Here is a 21,409-nt window from a genome sequence, read left to right on the forward strand (position 1 = left end):
CGGAATGAAGTTAAAGATACGTGGAGGACTTAGACTGGGGTGTCGCAAATTACCTGAGCCAAAACGTGCTGCTCTATGCCGATTCGGTAACTCAAAAACATGCTCAAAAATATTTTTCTCTTTTTTCCGGTCTTGGCCTCGTTCGACCGCTGGAATGACGTCTTTAAGGCGGTGTAGGGGCAATTGGCTGGATTTCCTGCAGTTGCAACAGTGAACGCATTCGATGTCCGCATAAAAAAAGCCACAAGAGCAAAGCAGCAGCGGGTGGCACATCAGCGGTGACGAGCAAATCACGCATTGCCGCTCCTTGCTGGAGATAACCATAGCACTCGCAGTGCTTCGAGATGCAAAAGAAAGAGCGAAAGCGTTTATCAGAGGTGTTGAAGAGTATTTTTAATAAGTAACTCAGCTCTATTCTCTGCCACAAAAGACTTTTTAACAGAAAAAAAAATTGTGGTTGATTTTTCTGTCATAGGAATCGGTAAAACAAGAAAGTTAACTGTGTAGCGAAACCTGCAGTTCAGCATCATTTGCGCGTCGGCTGGTGTCTTGTGGGTCTGCTTGGCGAGCGACGTCCTGCTGGCGGGTCGCATCTGCAAAGATGCACTGGCGTCATTCCGGTGACGTATATGACGCCAGTGATATCTTGGTTTATACCGGGATAAAACACCTTCGTGTTAAAATACAAAACCCGAAAATGAACAACGCTTATTATCAGGTACTCTTAAAGGGACCCAGAAAAGCCTTCTGTAAAAGTTACAAAAGGCCTGTATTGTCACGTAGCACCAATATAGCGATGCAATGTCGTTGAAATTATTGATCTACATTCAGTATTAGCTGCGCCAGAAGCAATTAAATGCACCTCTCCCCACTTGCCGATCGACTCCTCCTCCCTCTCTGCCTCCTTCAAAGCAGCTAGCTACATTCCTGCGCCTAGGCTCGCGTCAATCACTGCGGACCCGCCTTTGCCGCCTTTGCCTCGGGATCGCGCAGGAAGGAGGAAGAGCAGCCGGAAGCCAATGGCAGTCACGCCGCCGGCGGCCGACCTTGCCGGCGATTGGGCGAATCAGGGGGCGCCTTCGCCGTTGCGTCAGCAGCGATCGCCGTTGCGTCACCCGCGGTCGCCGTTGCGTCACCCGCGGTCGCCGTTGCGTCACCCGCGGTCGGCTCGCTGCGGCGTCGCGCTCATCGGCTGAGAAAGGCGATCTTCAAAAATTGTTTACAAATTATCTGTACAACGTATGGGGCTCACACTTGGCTCAAAAATCCCCCGTTATGTGTTCTACCACCTGAATACATTTGATTGCCACCTTCACAAAGCTTTTCGGGGTCCCTTTAAGTAGCAAAGATTGCTTCCCCGCATGAAGACCCTGCGTGCAGGAGTGCACCCTTTACAGGCCGCGTGCGTCGTTGTACTGGCGTAACCTCCGTGACGGATATGACGTCAGCGAAATCTTGGTGTATCCGGGAATTAAACACCTTCGCGTTGAAAACGCAAGGTGTTTGAAAAAATTCGGATTTTCTGGCTCAGGTGACAAATATGGGCCAGCACTAAGCAAACTTATGACAGTGTTAACTCCACGCTAGCATTCAAGTGATAGCATTGAAATTTATATGACGTCACAAAGTCCTAGGACGTCAGATATCTCCGGAAAGTGTCTAGAGTCGCCACTGCTTCATATGATCTTGATACCTCCATTATTTGTTTGAAGCTGGAGATTTGATTTGATTGATTGTAGGGTTTAACGCGCCGACGCAACGCAGGCGATGAGGCGCGCCGTAGTGGAGGGCTCCGGATTAATTTTGACCAACTGGGGATCTTTAACGTGCGCCGAAATCTCGTACACACGGGCGTTTTTGCCTTTCGCCTCCATCAGAAAAGCGGCCGCCGTGGTCGGGAATCCAACCCGCGACCTCGTGCTCAGCAGCGCAACGCCTTAGCCACTGAGCCACCGCGGCGGGTTTGAAGCTGGGGATAAAACTGGTGTTATTGTCATTGGTACAAAGTGGTCTTGGTAATGATGCAAGCTTGTATTTTGTATTAATGGTCCCTTCAACTCAATATGTGCATGAACGCTGAACAAGCCCAGTTGTCCCTCTGGAACCCCGCTGTTGCACAAGTACTGTGTTTCCACGTTCTCAGGCTTACTTGAAATGCAGCTGACTTTGTTCAAAATGCCGTGTGATCGCTCAAGCGCCCTGAAGCCATCTGATCCCATCGAGGGGCCATAAAGGCATTGTTGCTGTGTTATCCTCAAAGCTTATTCAGATAATTTTGTGTTTTTTAGAGGCATAGTGCGCTGCAGTAGTGCCCTCTATGCTAGCGATAATGCACCCTGCCTTAATAAAACATGGCAATTAGCGAACAAGAAAATAATTTCAGCTCGAGAACAAGAAGAAATAGCGCCACCGACCTGCATGTAGCGCGCATCATGGTTGTTGTGTTGGTTGTTGCCAGACTTAGTCACCACCCCAAGGTGTTAAAAACTGCCTCATTGCTCTGCGTTCTTTTGAAGTATGGCAGCAAATACAAACCTAAAATTTGTATCCGTATATTTTTACCATCGTCAGGTGGGAGACGGCGGAGTGAGGACTCAGATTCAGATCTGTATGATCAAGAACAGCCATTCAGTGCCGCAAAGAATATATTGCACCGACGATGAATCGGTGAGTGTATCAAAACGTTTATTATTTCCTATACGTATGCTTTTAAAGGCATGCTAACGAATACGCTTAACAGCAATACCAATGCCAATGCAAGAACTTGGAACATCCAGCATGTATGTGTTCATGCGTATATGCGGTAGCAGGGTTGCAAGGATATCCCTAACCCTCGGTCGGTTCGTTTGACTTTCATCATTATGTACACCTGCTGTTACCAGTCAAGACCAATGAAGATGAGTCAATTTGCGCCCGTAATATAGCACTGCACTTTCTGACACGTCATTTAGCCACCAGAGATTTACACCTTCTATAGAAAATTTGCACCTGTTCCGCTAAAATGCTTAGCTCTTGCAATTTGTAAGTCGTTCGTTCTGTGGCTGATCGTTTCACTTGACAAAAAAGTGGAATAAAGTCGAATAGCAGAAGCTATTCATCCGGTAATCTTTTTGCATGCGAGTGTTATTCAACTAGCAATCGGTTTGCATACGAATGTTTTTTAGATTGTCGCTACAATTTTCTGAGAAATTCAAACTTATAATCCGCATCCGCGCACCTACATCACCCTGTTTTTTTGGCGTCCTAATTCTAAACTGGTTGACGTGCTAGCCGCTTTTCAATGGGAGGAGTAGGGACGCGTGAGCAGTGGAGGCGGGCGCGCCATATAGCGGATCAGCAGAGAAACGTGGCGTCCTCAGTGCCCTGACCATCATAAGTTTCATACTAATATATACTAGAGAGAAATCTGGCGCCGCTGTCTAGGGGAGCCGCGCTTCAGCGGGCGTTCCGTTATGTACCCGGCAGGGGCATTCCACTTGTCTTTGGCATGGCTCAACAACAGGCTGTACACTTGGCTTTGGATGCCAAAAAGCAAAAATGTTACTCAGGAGATAAATAGAATTTGTTTTGTTATTATAAAATAAAGCTTCAGAAAGATTTCTTTGTCGGGAATAATTTAGCAGCTTCATGAGAGATGAACATGGAGGAAGAAAAAGTTAGGAGACGGCGCCGCCGGAGTAACGTGAAGCCTATACATAAAAAGTAAAATCGAAGTCGGTCCAGGCGTCACTGCACCACGTGACCCCACCGCACCGCCTCTGTGTGGGCCGCCGCGCTCTTCAATTTCGTCTGCTCGAAACTGCTCTGCGGCCCGTTGTCGCGAAGCCTGCTATATGTTGGTTTTTTTTCCCACGGCTTTTGTCTTCCGCACGTACGCGGCACTCCTGCCCGCACACGGGCATGAGATCGCCGAGCAGACAAATGCAGGAAGGACGGGGAACAGCTACCGCCAACGAAACACGAGAGATGCCCAGGAGTCGGAGACCGCCGCCGCCGCCGGCCCACCCGACCTTGGAGGGCCGACTGCGGCGGCTTGAGAAAGGGAAACGGCGGAGGGAGCGGCTTCAACGGACCTGGGCTTGCGAAGGCTAGCTGCGTGACGTCATGCCGTCTCCTAACTTTTTTTTCCTCCATGGAGATGAACAAGAAAAAAATGTTACCATTTTTGTTCATTTCGGCTTCGAGACAAAAACGAAGCCAGGTGGCTAGCCAAGCCAACTGAGCGAGGAACGTCGCTAGCTGCAATGGCGCCGCCCATGGCGGCCCGCGACTGCAGCGCCAGATTTTCCTGTAGTATATATTAGTATGAAACTATGGTAAACACGGAGATGTTGGACCGGCACCTTGCGGAGGCCAAAAAGAAACCCTGCAAAGTGTTTCGTATAGTTTCAGTGAAGCAGCGCTGCCCGGCGGACAGTGCCGCGGCCGGGTTTACTTGGTCCCTATAAGGAGCCATGAATAAAAATACAGATCTGTTTAATTCGAAAATTTTCGGGCTTTGTAGTGCCACCAGCGCTCGTCCGGATGCAAAGATTACTTTATTCACTGAGAAATTAATCATTCTAAGTTAAAATTTTCATTTTCCCGCCAAATCGTGTTTTCGTGACCTGCACTGACATCACAGGAATCGACCGCTCTGCAGCCGACGGCAAGCCTTGTTTACCGTTAGTGAACCTAGATGGCGCCGCCACACCGCGGCAAGCCGTGTTCCGTCTTTGGGTTGTTGTGGCCGTATTTAAACCTGGCTTGTTTTTGTTCAGGCAGAAAATAATCGTTTCCTGAAACATGGTGCTCTCTCCACAAATATGGTTACGCAAGACACCGTTTCTTGCGCCAATCAACTAGTGTCATCTGAGACTACCCCAATGCGCCGCAGTCATGTGCAGCTAAGCCAAGCATAGTGGGTGCCGAACCAACAGCAATACGCATCGGCACATTTATGTTTACGTGCGCTTTCGCAACTTCCATTGTTTGTCCCACCATTCTTACTGCTTAAAACAATGCGCCCTAAATTTAAGGGCAAATAAGTCATTCGTTAAGCTTATAAGCTCTGCCTAATTCGCGTTTGCTTTTGCCAGCATCCGCCAATTGCAGAGCTGGCTGGTATGACATCATAGGATCTGTTGCGGGAAATGAGTTGTGGGTCGCATGGCCATTCCCTTTTTTCCTAATTATGTAACTTATTTGAGTGAAGTTTGTGTTAAAAGTGGTGCCACTATGATTCTAACGAGGCACCCTTTTGAATAAACCAAACTTGTGTTTTGTCTTCATGGCCCCTATAGTGTTGAGCTGGCCAGAACTGCCTCCCATGTCTGTAGTAGGGTGGTGGTTTGGTGTTGGCCGTCTGGAGCTATATAATACGGCACTCCTAGGTTGCGTGGAAAAGCATGGACTTTTTTTTGGACTGCTTGCAGTGTTCTTGTCTGTTATATTGAAACATAGGAGATAAGCGTGCTTGTGAATAAAGGTATTGGTTTGTATTTGCCGTAGAGTGTGTGAATCGTGGGTGTTGACCTCTTTGTGAGGAGATGCAGAAGTCTCCCGGCTATGTTGAAGCGTGGCAAGCTGTTCGCCGTATCGTCCTGGAGGTGTGGACTAGTATTAATGGTCATGTAGAACACGGTGCATTGGGTCTCTCGCATCTCTGTTTGCCTCCTCTTTACCCTCCAGCCCCGCGTGTCCTGGGCACCAGTTTAAATTGAGGGGTTTTATCATCTTCGTGAGAAGAATCTGTTGGAACGGACACAAGATTCTTTCAGCCGCGACGTTTGCAATTGCTCGCATGGAGTCTGAAATGATGTTCAGTCCTCTGTTGTCAAGTCACCGACTGGAGACAGCTGCAGACAGGCAATTGGGGTGAGAATAATTTATCCGGCTCAATATTTTGACGCATGCCCGTTGTATCACCAAGAAAAACTCACCCTTTACCACACCACATGGGAATGCCTAAGCACAACGGCTGCACCCAAATTAATAAACCTTAATGCGGAGAAATGGGAGGCATTGCTGGCCAGCGATGGCTGTGAAGACCAGACTGGTCTGATTCAGCGGCCACACAAAACAGCAGAGGCCGTTGGAGCCCCGGACCAAGGGTACAATCCCTGCTGACCCCGCCGGGAACTGTCGCACATGACACAAGACTCCGGTGGAGGCCGCCCAGCCACTAAAAATATAAATAAGTTTTCCCTCCCTCCCTCCTACCCGAGCCTGATTGCCAGGAGAATGGCTGCTGTTCCGGCCTCTTAGATGCTCATTTTTCTCATTGTGACGCAGTCCAGCAAGTCGCCTTGGTAGTCTACTGCAACAGCTCAGGAGCTGATCTCGCAGCCTTGCGTTTGTGTATACGATGCTAGTATGGTGTTGGAATTTCCTCAGCAGGTATTTAGGTCGTCCCTATCTTCTGTCGTGGTGGAGCTTCGGGCTCATATTCTTGGGCAGTGGGAACGTTTTGAAATTGGTGAGTTGCTCTGTGAGAAGGTCGGACATTGCCTCTAAGATCATTCTGTCTGGGGCTGCCGATTTTCCTCAAAGTGGACCGCCCTGTCTTGATGCGGAACACTCGTTCTTTTTGTGACGCCGGTAGGGTGTCACTTATATCCTCGGAGGTGCTGATTATGCCCAAGTTATTGAATTTTTCGTTTGCGGTATATATGAGCAGCAGGAGAGCGGCTTTGTATAATGACCTGATAATAGTGTTCATTCTCTTTTCTTGTTGCTCGCATATCGTGTGGTATGGCAAACTATATGACATCCTGCTCGCGGTTAGTGCTCGAATTATGCGTAAGGTTTCCTCTTCGCGTTGGCAGTTCTGGGCTCTGGTGATGCTCCTCACTATACAAGAGAGTTGGGTTGCGCATTCGTTGATTGGCAAGGCACAGTGCTGCCGAATCTTGATCCCTGGACATAAGGCCCCACCCAGAAGTCTCCCTCTAATGATTTTACCCCCCCCCCCCCCCGATATTTTCAAACAAAGTTTTTTCTACTACAGGGGAACCCGCTTAAAACGAACACACCAAGAAACGGAAACAGTTTGTTACATGCATTCTTCGTCATATCTGGACATAAAACCTCTGTATACAAATAGTGACTGGAAACGAAGACTGGTCCGTTATAGCCGGGATTTCGTTAAAACCGGTTCGCTCTAAGTGGGTATACGGTACTATTATTCCGGCCGGTAGCGTGCGGGATGGCTAGCAAGCTGGGAAGGGCAGGAGAGAGGAACAGGAGAGCGGTGTTTTCGTCATTTTTTGTTGACGAGGTACGCAATCCGCACTCTTCTGCAGGAGTCCGGAGGCCATCGCGCTTGCAAGGAGCCCCTTTCCGACTTCTAGCTCTTGTAGTCAGTGAACTGCCAGAGTGCTCTTCGCCCACCGTATCTCGTATCTCGGGGAACGTTTGACAGCAAAAACCTGTCTCAAGTTCATTAAAACCTGCCTAAAGTCGATAAAAACATACATGTAAAATGGATAGACAGAAAGCAAGGCTGAGACGGGAGAAATACAATCTAACATCGATATATCGGACTGCAAGTGGATCGGGAAATAGTCCGTTATACCAATTATACGACATGTAAGATATGCCTATCTGAAGCTCGTCTGAAAATTCCGTACATCACTGAGAGCATTTCAAGGGCGGGAGAAGCGGTAGATCACCGACTTTTTCCACATAGCAGGGAAAATTCGAAACACACCGCAACGACCTCCACACTTTATTTAAGTTGAAAAAAGTCTGCGAGATACGCTTGCTTCTTCTTTTGCAACATAAAGTTTATGAAACTGTCTTTACGCTTACAACGCCGTCCAAATGAGAAAAATCGGCGCTGTACACTGTGCCACAACAGTTAATAATCTGAATCCTTACGCAAGACCGGCTGCTGTAGACGGTTGCGAACGCTATCAGCTCTGCTAGTAGGGTTCGCTTCGTCGACATCGGTGCTGTCCACCACAGGCTGCACATCGTCGTCAGCACTTCCGAACTCGTGTGCCGTTGTGTTATCTGTCATCACGCATAGGAAATACTGCTGACAGCTCTATAAATTCACTCTTGAGGCACTAGGCGCCGTGGTCTTCGATATCAGAACACCTCTCGCCTAGAGCTGCGCAAGAAAGCTGCTTTGCACACGACGGGCACCGGAAGGCCGGGCCATGGCAGCGCCGACGTCGCCTTTACGTCGGTTATGATGCGCAGCATCTCTCTCAGAAATGCTGCGAGAATTGTAGCCAACATCGTTGAAACGGCCTCTACCCGTGTAATGTCCGCTTTCGTCGTGAAATTCTAATTCTTCCGTTTTTCGTAGCCATGGCTCCGAAAGGCCTGCCGCGAGCAACGCAAACACGCACGACGTCACATAGGCCCTCCTGCGCGAGCCACCACTGTTCAAAGAACGCGAAAAATGCCGGAAACAGAGCACTTCCGATCGGTTTCGCATCCAACTTTATTGCCATTCGTACCCAATCACTCCCCGCGCTCTCGCTTCCATGTTGCTGCCTCCCATCGGGCAAACAGGAGGCCATCGAAGCGATGCGGCGACGCCTCCCTACCACCGAGCGTGGCAGCTCCCGCGAGAGGTCATCATAATCATCGAAGCCGTCCCATCAGGAGGAACACCTTTGCAGGGGCACTTGCGGCGCCATGCTCGATGTATCGAATGTGCCCGTTATAAGAGTTCGATACACGCGCAAAACAGCATTATACTTTTGGAAGCAATTCCCAGAGGAATGTTCAGACTGTTCGATATGGGCAATAATTCGATATAACCGTGTTCGATATTTCCTTGTTCTAGTGTAACCCAAAGCGCTTGGCTAGGAATCCGGTTTTGAAATACTCGCTTGCTCATTGCAATTGCTCGCCGCATCGGTTAAATCACTTACCCCAAGTGTTCTGGGCTAATTTGCACTAACGAAGGCGAGGACAGGCATGAAGAAGGCCCGATTTGACATGTGGCAAGCACAATCATCGTATATTGGCGGTGAGCGCTACCACGGGCGGCGCTGCGCGTCGGCTTATGGATTCTCGCATTTTTCGTTGCTTCAGTCGGGCTCGCTCCCCCTTTTGTTTCTTTACGCTCGGTTGACTTTTTATGCTTGTCCGCTCCACATTTTGCGTGTGCGTAACTTTTTATTGTAATAAAAGACTTAAAGTCGTATACACTAGCTCAAGGCTTAATTTAAAGTATTGTTCTCGATACCGCTCCTGAAAAAACACTGCCGGCGTCACCCCACCTCCTGCGAAGATGGTCTTCTGTGGAGCGAAAAGAGTCGGAGCTAGGTGTCAGCTTCTGCATTCGGCAATCTTTCGAGCAAAGGGAACAGCCAACTGGTAATAACCGCCAACAGCGGCAATGATAGACCAAGACAAATGCCAGGCCGTCTGGGCTGTCGACTTTGGCAGAAGACATTACAATTCCCGGTAATCATATGTAAGGTTGAAACGGTAAAACAGCTTTTGCAGCCTAGATGAATGTTCAAAAGTCTTGTGTCATATCACTTTACGTTGTCATGGCACGAAAGTATGCCGACATCCACTATGGGCCGCAAGAAAATGTAGGTTGAGCTCCAAATAAGCTACTGGGTGTATAGGCGAGGGCTGGTTTTACTGAGGATTCTAACCGCTATGAAGGCTTATTGAGCAAAACGAGTAACGTCCATGGTAAAAATTCAGTAACGCTATGTTTATTCATACCTGGAGAGATATTTACAGTACCTTTTATGCGTTATAGTGAAACTGCACCCAACAGGAGGAGGAGACGAACAGAATACTTTATTTAACAGTAGCATCGAGCTTGTTAGTGGGAGGGTCCCTCAGTCTAGGACGAGAGAGTAATGTTCTTCCATTCATGGAACACCATCCCGAGCTGGCCAGGATTTTTAATTGCGCCTGAAGAGGTTGGAAAGCAATAAAATGCTGCTTGGACATTTTCTTCGGTTTCTATTCGTGTTATAGTGGAAACCGGCACGGATACCATTTATTACTTTCGTTAGCGAGTATATCAATCCTTCAGCGGCGTAATCATGTCATCACTGTTCTTGTTGAGAGTCTGTTCGTTATCATAGGGATGGTTATCATAGAAATTCAGGACGCAAAAGCTGCCTTCGAGTACTCTGGACAGTGTTGGCGCCGTTTCGCGGTGGCATCACACAAATCTCATTTCACTTGCATGTGAATAAACAACGCACGCTGCGGATATGCACCTTCTTGCGCGCAGCCGTAACGAAATGAGGAATGCACATGTATGCGTTACAGCCCGAATAAAATATCCACAAGAACTTTCTGAGCTTCCCAAACATCCCAAACGTCCTGATAAGACGACTGTGATGGTGCAGAAAAATGAATAATGCGTTGGGCACAGAAAAAAAAAAAAAACATTCATATGATTCAAGTCTACAACAACAAAAGGAATACAAGACAGCGGCTTTATTTCATGGTGTGCGATGCGCGTGTACAGGGACCCGATGCTTGGTACGTAGCATTAGGCGGCTGAATCTTATAAGAGCACGTCAAAAATACTTTAGGGAAGCATGTGCATTTTGAACACTTATCGAAGAGTTCCGAGCGCTGAATCACGCGATAAGCTAGAACAGACAATTTACACACGATCACCTGACCTATGCTCCGAAGAAAGTTGTTCGTGTGTCGGAAACTTGTTCGTAATACAGCTTGAAATTATTCAGAGGTGTCAGATGCTGGCGAAAATGCCTCAATTACTCAAAATACGCTTTTTAACGCACCAAAGGTTCAAAGCAGCCTATTTCTAGCCCAGGCATAGCTGCCCCTCAGAAGCGGAGTGTGGCAGACCACAGCGGCGCCAGTCCCGAAGATGATGTCAGAGTTATTTGATCTAGGAGTTGCGAAGCTCCCCATAGGCCCCACGCATAAAAAATGGCCCTACGAGTAGTCTACTGTGTTGGAATTTCCGCACAGTGGTGCCATCTGTGCGTGAGAAAACAAACTATACAACGTGGTTCGCCGTTCAACTACGTAGGCAAAAAATGGTATTCCGGGGATTGCGTAAATTTGTTGAGCCGAAGAAGCCCAAGGTGTTCAATAACACAAGTGTTTTTATGCATTCGAACCAAGAGTAGTAACAAAATGCGATGGTGTGGTCAGCAAGATGCGTTGTCGCTCGCGCATAGCTTCAAAAGTTTATTTACAGCCACTGGATCAGCTACTGGAATATTTTTGGCATAGAGCATGATGTAGGCCGAGCAGCAACTGCAAATTGAGTACTTCAGGTCTGACCTATATTGTGCTGGAGTGCCCGCAAAAGCGCTAATCGGTCGAGGCAGTTGAGCAGACACAGAAACCATCGCAACGAGAAACCGGAGCTAGAAAGAATGAATAAGTTTGTAAAGTAGAAAAATAAGAAATTATGTACCCTAAATAGAATTGAAATTGTCAGTTTCAATAATTGCTGTTTATTTAATAGTGCCTGCGGGGGCGCGGTGGCACCACCGTACGTACGATGCAAAGCAGGGGTGGTTCATGGGCGGGCCGTTTTTTCAGGCAGAGTTTCGCAACTGCCCATATCGAAGACCTCTGAGCTGACGTCAGACCAGGGGACACCGCTCAAACATCTCACAGCCAATAGAGACTCCACTGCAGCTTTCATCTGGGTTGCTACCACGCTAGGTAACGTTTCAAGCAAATATTTCTAGCTCTACCAGCCAAAGGTTCTTTCGAGGCCTGTGGGATAACAAACTCCCAACGCGTCGGAGGCGCAGCGCAGGGAGAGAAGAGGGCGGAATGCTTCACTCACGGAGCACACTAGAGATGGTGGGGCGAATTTACCCAGCGTTCCCCTCGCGGATGTGCGTGATCGCCGGCGGCGGCGTCGACGGTACGGCTTTGTCGCCTGCTTTAGCGCACTTTCTTCGCATGGCTTGATTAACTTGTTCGACAGCACATCCAGGGCAACCCGCACCCGGCGGAATTAAGTGGTCGTACAACAAACATACGTTAAGGATTGGTTGGCAGGGCGGGAAAAAATGTACGAACGACATACAAACATCTGGTCGCTGAAAAAACGTTACCTTTTGCGCATTGCTTGCCACGAATGGGACTCCGTTTTCTAAATTGGTGATTACTAATTCGGTTGTGTTTTAAGAGGTTGTAAAAAAAGCGAAAGTAGCAACTGGTTCTAATAAATAGCGATTATAAAAATTCCCTCAGCTTTCTCGCAATTATCGAATTTTTAAAACTGACTCGTGTAAATCGCTATCAGTGGGAATCACTAAGCTCACATGCCGAGTTTTTTCCGTGTCTGCGCTTGAGTCGCGCGGTGGTGTAGCCCCAAGCAAGCACATCAGGATGGCTACGTACCGCTGTCTTACACTTCGAAAGGCGCTCCTCTCGGTTTTTTTTCTCCCTACTCACGGCCGGACTACAGCGGCGGCCTTTGCCGTTCGAGCCCGGCCGTGGCGGATGCTGCTGCTGCGTTCGGGACACCGCCCCCGCGAATTCCAGGTAACGGCTGGCAGAATATCTGGTTACACTCTTTGTAGAGCCACGTGTGTTATTTCAGTTGACGTCGCATGGACAGTTGTGGTGGGTGTCGTTTAAAGCTTTGTTTCAGCGCGGACTGGAGCCAATTCTTTTTCATCTTTTTTTCAGGTAACTGTTCTGAGGCAATGTTTCAAAGAAGGATGGGATGTGCGTAATGTGAGTGGCTTCATTACTTTTCTAAGCTTCCAAAGTGCAGACCAGAAATTATATTGAAAATACGGAGCAGCTCGTTTTCAATATTTCATACACTGGTTCTCACTGTGATAGTTCATTGTAGTAGTTGCCAACCTCTTCATTGTGGTAATGTAGACCGAAAAATACAGCGAATTCATGACGTTGAAAAGGCAAACACAATCTCTGACTGAAACCTCGTTTGCTATTCACAGCGGCGAGAAAAAAAAAAACGTGTTGTGAACGTGTATGATGCATTCCATCACATGCGCGTGTTCTCATACGCGGGAAGATGGGCGTAATCAAGTCAAGCACGCAGTCGTCAAGCAAAGTGACGGGAAGTCGAACGAGAGCGAGCACTGACTGCGCAGCGCGATACCCGTTTTATATTTACAGCGCCTCAAAGAGAGGAGACAACGGAGGATAGTCGCGCATGCGCACGCTTGCGCGACGGGAGCGTGGCGAAGCGAGTGAAGCGCGCGCACACAGCTGTTGTTTATGATAATGAGGCGGAGTGCGAGCGTTGCGCGCACAGCTGTCGGAGAGAAGACGGGAGGAGAGTCGCGCATGCGCAGCTGGCGTGCGGACGCCGGACAACGCCGACGCAGGAGGGACATGCCTCAGAGCAAGAGATGCGTCGCATCTAAAAAAGCTCCCACAAGGGGGCGCCACAAGCGGTTTTTGTGTGCAACGCCACCCCGTTACAAAGGGGAAGCCACTAAGCATCATCATCATTATCATCATCATCATTATCGTATTTTGAGGTGAAACATATTTTTCAGTGCGCATTTATTTATTTACTGTGGCGAACGTCAAGCAGCCATGTGTTGTTATTAAAAGAGCAATGAGGTTGTTACACTTGAATTGACATCTTGCTTCAAATATGCGTAATATTTTGTTTTCGCTCAACAATGTCGACAAACATAAGCATAAGCAGTTTGGAACTATTTTGCCCTTGTAAACGTCTCGAATAAGGATCTTATTCAGTTTAGGCTGGGTGGCTGAATGTAATGACGCAGTACAGACTACCCCGCCAGAAAATACTCGCGCGTACCTGTCTACAATCTTAAGCACTTCATCGTTTAAGCTGTTGAAGCTCGATGGCAAATAAGGTCACAGATGGTGTTCTGGCTTAACGATCACCGTTGTTAGCAATAAAAAAAGCCTAATAAATTTCGCGAGTGGGGGCTTCTTGAACCAGAAACTTTTGATCTGTCTGACTGTCTGTCTGCCTGTCTGTCTGTCTGTCTGACTGTCTGTCCCTCGATTCAGCTATCTGACCAAAAGCTAAGAGAATCCTTAAACGAGAAGTTTATAAAGGCAGAATCTTTGCGAATGCCTACCTTTGGTGACATGCTTTATACCTGTCAACATTGTTGAGCAAAATGAAAATATTAGGCACATTTGAGGCATTACATCGAAGTACAAGTGGTGCTCGCATTGTACTTTTAACTCAAAATACACGTGTGCTTGATATTCACGAATGCAAAAAAATACATGTTGAAAAGAATATTTTGGCCCACAAATTCAAGAAGAGCTGTCGCGAGCCTTCACCCAATAAAATGGGAAAAGCGACATCTTGTACTCGTTTTCTGTAAGCGGCTCCAGACGAACGGCGAATTGAAAAAACCATCATTAAAGAACACTTCATATCTCTTTGGCGACCACAACATCGACCTTGTGTCACCAAAGAATTGAAGAGGACAGAGGCAACCTTACTGTTCCGCATCCGGACCAACTCAGCGCGGACACCGGCGTGGCTTCTTAAGCTGAACATTGTTTCCTCACCTCTGTGCACAACTTGTTGTGCAAAAGGTGATATCGGACATTTTCTTGTGGACTGCCGAGAGCATGCGACGGAGAGGTTTGCTTTGTTTAGGGAACTTCGAAGGACAGCCGCTCCGCATGGCGCTTTGGATGATACATTTTTTTTTCTATAGGACGTTGGATTGGCCAGAAGAGATATTTTGCGCCTGATCCTCGGGTTTTTAAGTTACACACGTTTCAGTGACTCCAGGGATTTCGCGCGCACAGCGGCAAGAAGGTGTTGATCAGTGGAGCGATTGCCGCCAGATCACGCAAGGCTAGATCCTACTGTTAGTAAACATCATCACCACCACCACCGTACTTTTTCGAGTTGGGTGTAGACAGAAGGAACCGCGGAACAAAATTCCCCCCAAAATGATCATGCTTTAAAATGCGATCTACCGCGATAAAAACTAGTTATTTTTGTACCAGTTACGTAATTACAAAACGTTCGGGGGAAGTATACGATATTAGGAAACTCGTGCACGGGATGCCTGCAGAGTACCAAGGGAGCAACTGCCAGTTCTGTGAACTGCGGGAACACCTTAAAGAGGCGGAATAGTGACCCACGTGTCGCGCCACCTGGACGCGAGGCTAGCTGATCGAGGGTCTTGGCAGCACTTCAGGCATGGAGGAAAGGCAGACAGTATTTGCCGAGATTAGTGCAGTGTTGGTTAAAGGAGCCACGAAAACAATGTACCACCTTGGTTTAATACACACACACTTTGCCCAATAACAATGATACAATTTTTTGTGGCATACTTGAAGCAAACAATCTAAATAACATTGAAAATATGGGAGGCAGTGGCTACTCTTCAGCGGCTTTCGAGCGATTTCTGCATGAGGACACATAATTGTGTTTGTGTGCTTGGCGTATGGGGACATAATCCACCACCAATAAGCATGACTGGGGGACTGTGGTGGGGCCTCTAGTTCCGTTTGATAACAGTGTTTGAATTGTAATGTGCAGGTAACAGACTGATAACTACGTTTATGCGATAGTATTTCTTTGGCTACTAAGAGAAATTTTGGCTTACCTGTCTGTCTGTCTGTGACTCGATTCAGCCACCCTACCAAAGTAACAGAATCTGCTCAATAGTCGTATATAGTCACAGAGAAATCTAAACGTCTCAGTCCGGTGCCAATGTTCACACTTGTCAACATTGTTGAACAAGAACGTAACAGCACGTAAATATAAAGCGCAAAATTGGTACATAATAGATATTTGCAGTGTTCCGTTAATACTAATGCATGGATGTTTGATTTTTGCGATTGCAAATGAAATATACTACAAAAATTGCAGGAAACCGTCGCATGCTGTTATGCGCGCAACCTCCTGGCGGCATTTAAGAAATCAAACGGCAATAGCAACGAAAGTTTCTAATAGATAGGATCAGCGTTCAGCTTGAAACACTCGTGGAGTAGGCCAACGTGGTTCAATAAACGTTGTAGTAGGGTGTTTCCGTTCACGCGCGTCTACACCGTACGGCAGCGCTGCCATCGAGAAACCCGACTTGGAGCAGTGGAACGAGTTAAATTCAAATTGATTTAAGTAAACCTCTAGCGTGCTATCTTCAGAGGAACGAGACGGGCTAGGAACACCATGAGGGGTGAGCGAGAAAGAGAAGGGAGGCATTTACTTGGCAGGGGCACTAGCCGACTATCGCCTTTTGTCGACATGTGCAACGAAAGGAGCAGATACGAGGCCACTTAAAGCGCGGTCCTACATTACGCCACTCGTGCCCATTTCATGTCGATGTAGCGCGAAATTAGGACACTCTTTAATATTTCGCGCCTTTTGTGGAGTTAAGAAAGCGCCTGTTGTGGCGCCAATTAGGCTAGTTACCAAAGGTTTGAAACTGAAAGATGTTGAATTTTGTCTTTACGGCAGGTTTAAAAACCTGCGATAGTTGCTTCTGGTTGTCTGTCTTTTTTGTGTTTGGGCGACTTTGTACGTCATAATTCGTAATTTGCTGCTGCCACCTGTTGCGTTTTCTGCCCGACTAAGCTGGTCTTAATACTCCGAGCACACACTTTCAGTATGAAGTGGCGTGCGATACGGGGTCGACATGTTTTGTAACAGATTTTTTGCTCCCACTTCCAGAAAACCGACGAACGAGATCCTAACGCTGGGATAGAGTTTTTTGACGAGATCCTGGCAAGTATACGTGGTTGCATGTTTTTCACTGTGTTGTAATTTAATGTTTAATGCATGGAGGAAGAAAAATGTTAGGAGGGAGCATGACGTCCGGCGGCCCAGCTTCGGCAAGCCAACCTCCTCTGAAGCCGCTTTCTCCTCTCCTCGGGCTCCTCCCGCGCAATGCATTATGGAAAATCCACCATGCTCAGGCCCGCGGTAGCATTTAGTAGCTCCGGCTGGCTGCCGGTGGAGGTGGAAACGAGCGCCGTCGCCGAAGGCGCCGTACAAGATTGTTCGCCAGCGTTGCGCTCCAAGCTTCCTATCGCGGAAGTACTGCCGCTGTCGCTGTTCAAAGCAAGGCGAGACTTCGATCGCGTTCTTACGAAGCACCCTCACGAGCTGCAAGCCGAATTTCACTTCTGACGTTGGGTCGCTCGAACGCGGCGCAGTAAACATTCACAAGCACGAAGCGGCCTACGGCTGCGCGGTGCTTGCCAGGTGTGCTGTGACGATTGCGTTTGGCATTCTGCTGAGTTATCGCGCGCAGCGAGTGTCGTGTCGGCTGGGAGGTGGTGAGACTAGCTTTGGTTTCGCTCGCGCGCGCTTTTGCATACGTGCGCCTTTTCGGTGCTCCGGCGTGGTGGTACGTTTTTCAGTGCACTGGAAAACAAAGGGTTCAGAACCCTTATGTTGGGTGTGACCACCTCGCGTCACAAGCAGTACGCCGGCTGTTTGTCCGCTGAGGACCGCTCGATCGGTGCGATACGTATATGAAAAAAAAAAGAAAAAAAGGAATGCTAGAATACGCCTGGGAGGGACCTTGCTGAATTGTGGAATGACGGTGCCTTGACAATAAATGGTTAAATAAATGGTTGAAATGGTTGATCTTTTCAACTTTGCCTGAGCGGCAAAGTTACAAGATCATCTCCACTTCTGCACGCGACGGCGGCACACAACTCTCCGACTGCGGCGTAAACTTCGACGGGTCCGAAAGCTCAGTAAACAAAGATGTTTTCTGCCTCTCCCGTCCGACCACTTTGCCCGCACGATCAGGCCGCTGCGCGTTTCGGGTTGCAGGCAGAGCTGCGCGCAACGACTCGTCACCGAAACTCGAATACGCGGACGGCTCGGCAACCAAACGGATAGACGCACGCACGCAGCTTCGGCGAAGGGCCACTTGAGGCGAAAGATCTACCGCTTGCCTGTCACGTGAGTGGAACATCTCCCATCAGTCTTTCCTTTTTATTTTTTATGACTAGGCTTCACGATTGTCACGTGACGCTCCCTCCTAAACTTTTTTTTTCCTCCATGGTTTAATGTGAACACCGACTGCCACGATAACTTGCTTCGAATAGGCAGCGCCGCCTCTGATCACAAAAATGAGACAGTCGAGCAACTGGCGTCTCATCTTCTAAATATCAGAGGGCGCCACCAGTTACGTTTGGAGGTTGATAGTCGAGAACGCTCTTATCGCAGTCAGGAGGTGATGTCCCAACAGTGCTTGTGGCGGAGACTCGGTGTCTCCATGCGTCACGACGATATGTGAAAAGAGGACAGGAAGGATTTTCATTTCTTGAGTCAAAATTGAACAGGGATAGCTACAACCAGAACCCTTCGCACACGCGAAAAACAAGAACAATCAGCTTCTCTTGTGCGGTGTAAAGCGTCGTGATTTTAGTTACCCGCCGCGATGGCTCAGGGGCTAAGACGTCATGCTGTTGCGCCAAATGACGCGTGTTCGATTCATCACCGCGGCGGCTGCTTTTCTGGTAGAGGGGAAAAGCAAGAACGCCCGTGTTTTTGAGATTTCTGCGCACGTTAGTGATCCCCAGGTGGTCAAAATTAATCCGAAGTCCGGCACTACGGCGCGCCTCATTGTTGGTGTGTTAAACCGTCGGTGGTTTAACCCCCATGATCAATCAAATCAGGTGTCGCAATCTTTCAACTATAGCGAATACACGTCGCCGATGTTTTACCTATGCTGTAGCAGTCAATCGACATACCGCAGTCTATGCTCAAGAAAACTAACGACTAAGAGTTTCTAAAAACATCTTCAGGACTCCTGGCTTTTCAGGCTGATTCTATGGTTGACTAGTTCGGGCTCTCAAGACAGTGCAACTAAAGCCGGCACATTAATAAGGCGATTATATCACTTGCTTTTAGTGCTAATCAGTATACCTCTACCAGCCAATGGTTCTGTTGCGACCGTCGGCGTCAACAGAAAACTCCCGCAGAACAAATTATATGAAGTACTGGCACCACCAGGAGTCCAACCTGGACCCGAATACAGCAACGGAGCGGCAGCCCGTCGTCTAACCGACTAACCTACGCCCACTCGAGGATACGGGGAGACAGACGGTGCACTCAAGGAGCACAGAGGCAGGTGTGCCACCTGCGCTCATTCAAAGCCCTCGTGGCGAGTGCAAACCGCATTCTGTGAGATAACGGTGATCACGTGATTTGGAATAATGGCGAACGGAACAGCTTCTAGGGTGGGGGAGGTGCTCTTTGGAGGTGAAGCATGAAACAAGAGTGAATGTATAGTGAACTAGAATACGTGGTATTCTAGTTCACTATAGTGAAGGTGAGGCAGCGAGAGAGATGGCGCCATAGCCGCGCGTGCACCCCTCCGGCTTAACGTTTGCCAGACGCTCCTCTCCCGTGTCTTTCAACCGTCGCTGCTGCGTTCGCTCGTCTCTGGTTGCACACTTTGTATAGCCACGTGTGGCAATTCAAGTGATGTCGCATAGGTAATCGTTGTGGGTATCGTTTAGAGCTCCGCAATACAGCCAACTACACAGCGTGGATCGGAGCCAATATTTTCCCCAGCTGACGCTTACAAACAAAGCTAGAGAAAAAGTGATTCTCAAAACTTTTTTCGACTTAAAAGGTCTCGGACGCAAAATGGGGTGCGAAGTAGAAGGATAAAAAAAAAAAAAAGAATATTATCTCTGCTCTAGAGCAGCTTTCACTGCTAATGACTTAAGCAAAACAAATGTAAGCTTGTCCCTTTGATGTAATAACTTTGACGCCAATAATCACTTTGATGATGGAAGGCAAGGGTCGGCAACTTTTTGAGGGAAGGGCCGAATTGCGTGAAGCCGATACGGCGGGGGGCAGGACGGCAAGCCGCGTAGGGATGGGGCTTTGCAGGCAAAGATAAAAAAATCAGCGCATTCGCAATAATAGTTCACAATAATGGTCAATAATCTGGCCAAGTGTGAAGATGGGTGACAATGCCAACTGGAAGCGATCAATTCTCTATTCTTGTCTCCCTCCTAACCGCATTTAAAGTAAAAAATGGCGTTTGGGCTTTTTAATTGGAAATGACAAGAGGAGGGGGGCGGGGTGTTGACGACGTGGTGAGGGTCGCATAATACTACCCCCTGGGACACAGGTTGCCAACCCATGGTGTAAGGCATCATACATTAGGAAATGGCGTGCACATACGCATCGCTCCCGTCTTTCTTGGCCACACAACCCTCTTTATTCTACTCAGTGGGTGATCTTTCACAAAAAAAAAAAACGTAGCGGTATTTTAACTGCGTACACTGAGCAACTAGCGCGTAATGAAGCTTAGCACACTAGCGCGGGGTGTGAACCTCTGCTTGTGCGTTTTTTTTTTCAGGATTGCATGACTATGTATCACTATGGAGAACCAGAAGGGTTCGTTGAATATCGCAGAAGGTTTTAGTCGGCTGAAGGATGTAGTCTGCTGCTGTGGACCAGCTGATGGACGCAACGGTGGGATTGCCACTCCACGCACGAAGAAAACCAAACAGAACTGTCTCGTTAATAAAACTTGGAAAATGTTTAAGCTTACCTCATGAAAACATGCAAATCTGCTCCATGCCTCGATTACCGAAAACAAAAGTTTCGCATAAACAACAGGTAATGCGTATCCTGTGCCCCATCATAACGAAATATCTGAACTCTTTTAAAAACAATAGTCTTTCTTTTGCGGCTACTTATACGCCTAAACTTTGGTGTGTCTGTTTTCCAGCATGTATGTCAGGCTGCTCGTCTGCCCCTCATTTCAACAGCCTGGCCAAAAGTTCAGATATTTTAACATGTAGTGTATGCCACCATAGGCAAGACCTTTATAAACTACTGGAAGAGTAGTTCATATATTTGTCAACATCGTACAGAAAAAAGAAACCGTTCGGCATATTGGAGGCAAAAGATAAATATATAACTCATGCTAGCACAGTTACTTTAATTATACATGCACGTGGGCTTGAGTTTTGCCCTAGAAAGAAGCGAGGTTTAAAAACGGTCACAAACAAACTAAAGGCAAAGAACAGCTTGCCGCAATGCGGTGGCGCCATCTAGGTTGACTAATAGTAACCAAGTCGGCGCTCCACACCAAGTTTAGCTGAAAGACCTGTTCTTATGATGTCATTGAAAACGTCGTTGCAGCCCGTTTTGGCACAATAGAAATTTTAACTTAAAGTTATTAATTTCGCAGTGGACAAAGCACCGTTTGCTTCTGGACAAAGCGCTTGGGGAACTATAGTGCAGGAAATCTTTCGAATAATACAAAATTTTATTGTGCTTTCATGGCGCCTTTAAGTTCAATTGAGAGAATACCCGATATTAGCTAGTGTATTGCGATCAGTTACCACCACCCAACATGCACCGAAGCGTCACGAATGCGGCTACATATTAAAACTTTGCGGGTTTTTCTGCGCTCAGTTGGTATAGTAATGGTGACACGGAGCGGGTAGTGCGTAGCCCGGAACTATGGTAACGCCGAAGTAAAAAGCTTTCATTACACCATCTATTTATCAT

At 47.8% G+C, this 21,409-nt stretch overlaps 1 protein-coding gene across 1 annotated transcript in view; it reads left to right on the top strand.

The window, feature by feature from the left end:
- LOC144139226 (uncharacterized) overlaps positions 1-20,497 on the top strand; it is a 37,736-nt gene extending 17,239 nt beyond the window's left edge. Inside the window, exons 4-7 of the mRNA XM_077671648.1 lie at positions 2,572-2,667; positions 12,610-12,657; positions 16,583-16,636; positions 20,247-20,497. Of these exons, the coding sequence (XP_077527774.1) occupies positions 2,572-2,667; positions 12,610-12,657; positions 16,583-16,636; positions 20,247-20,312 (264 nt within the window). The 3' untranslated portion in view covers positions 20,313-20,497. The remainder of the gene's footprint in view (positions 1-2,571; positions 2,668-12,609; positions 12,658-16,582; positions 16,637-20,246) is intronic.
- The last annotated feature ends 912 nt before the right edge of the window (positions 20,498-21,409 follow it).

The sequence above is a fragment of the Haemaphysalis longicornis genome, unplaced genomic scaffold, assembly GCF_048455015.1.
Source record: "Haemaphysalis longicornis isolate Haplotype H1 unplaced genomic scaffold, Haemaphysalis longicornis Haplotype H1 scaffold_5, whole genome shotgun sequence".
NCBI classification, from domain to species: domain Eukaryota; kingdom Metazoa; phylum Arthropoda; class Arachnida; order Ixodida; family Ixodidae; genus Haemaphysalis; species Haemaphysalis longicornis.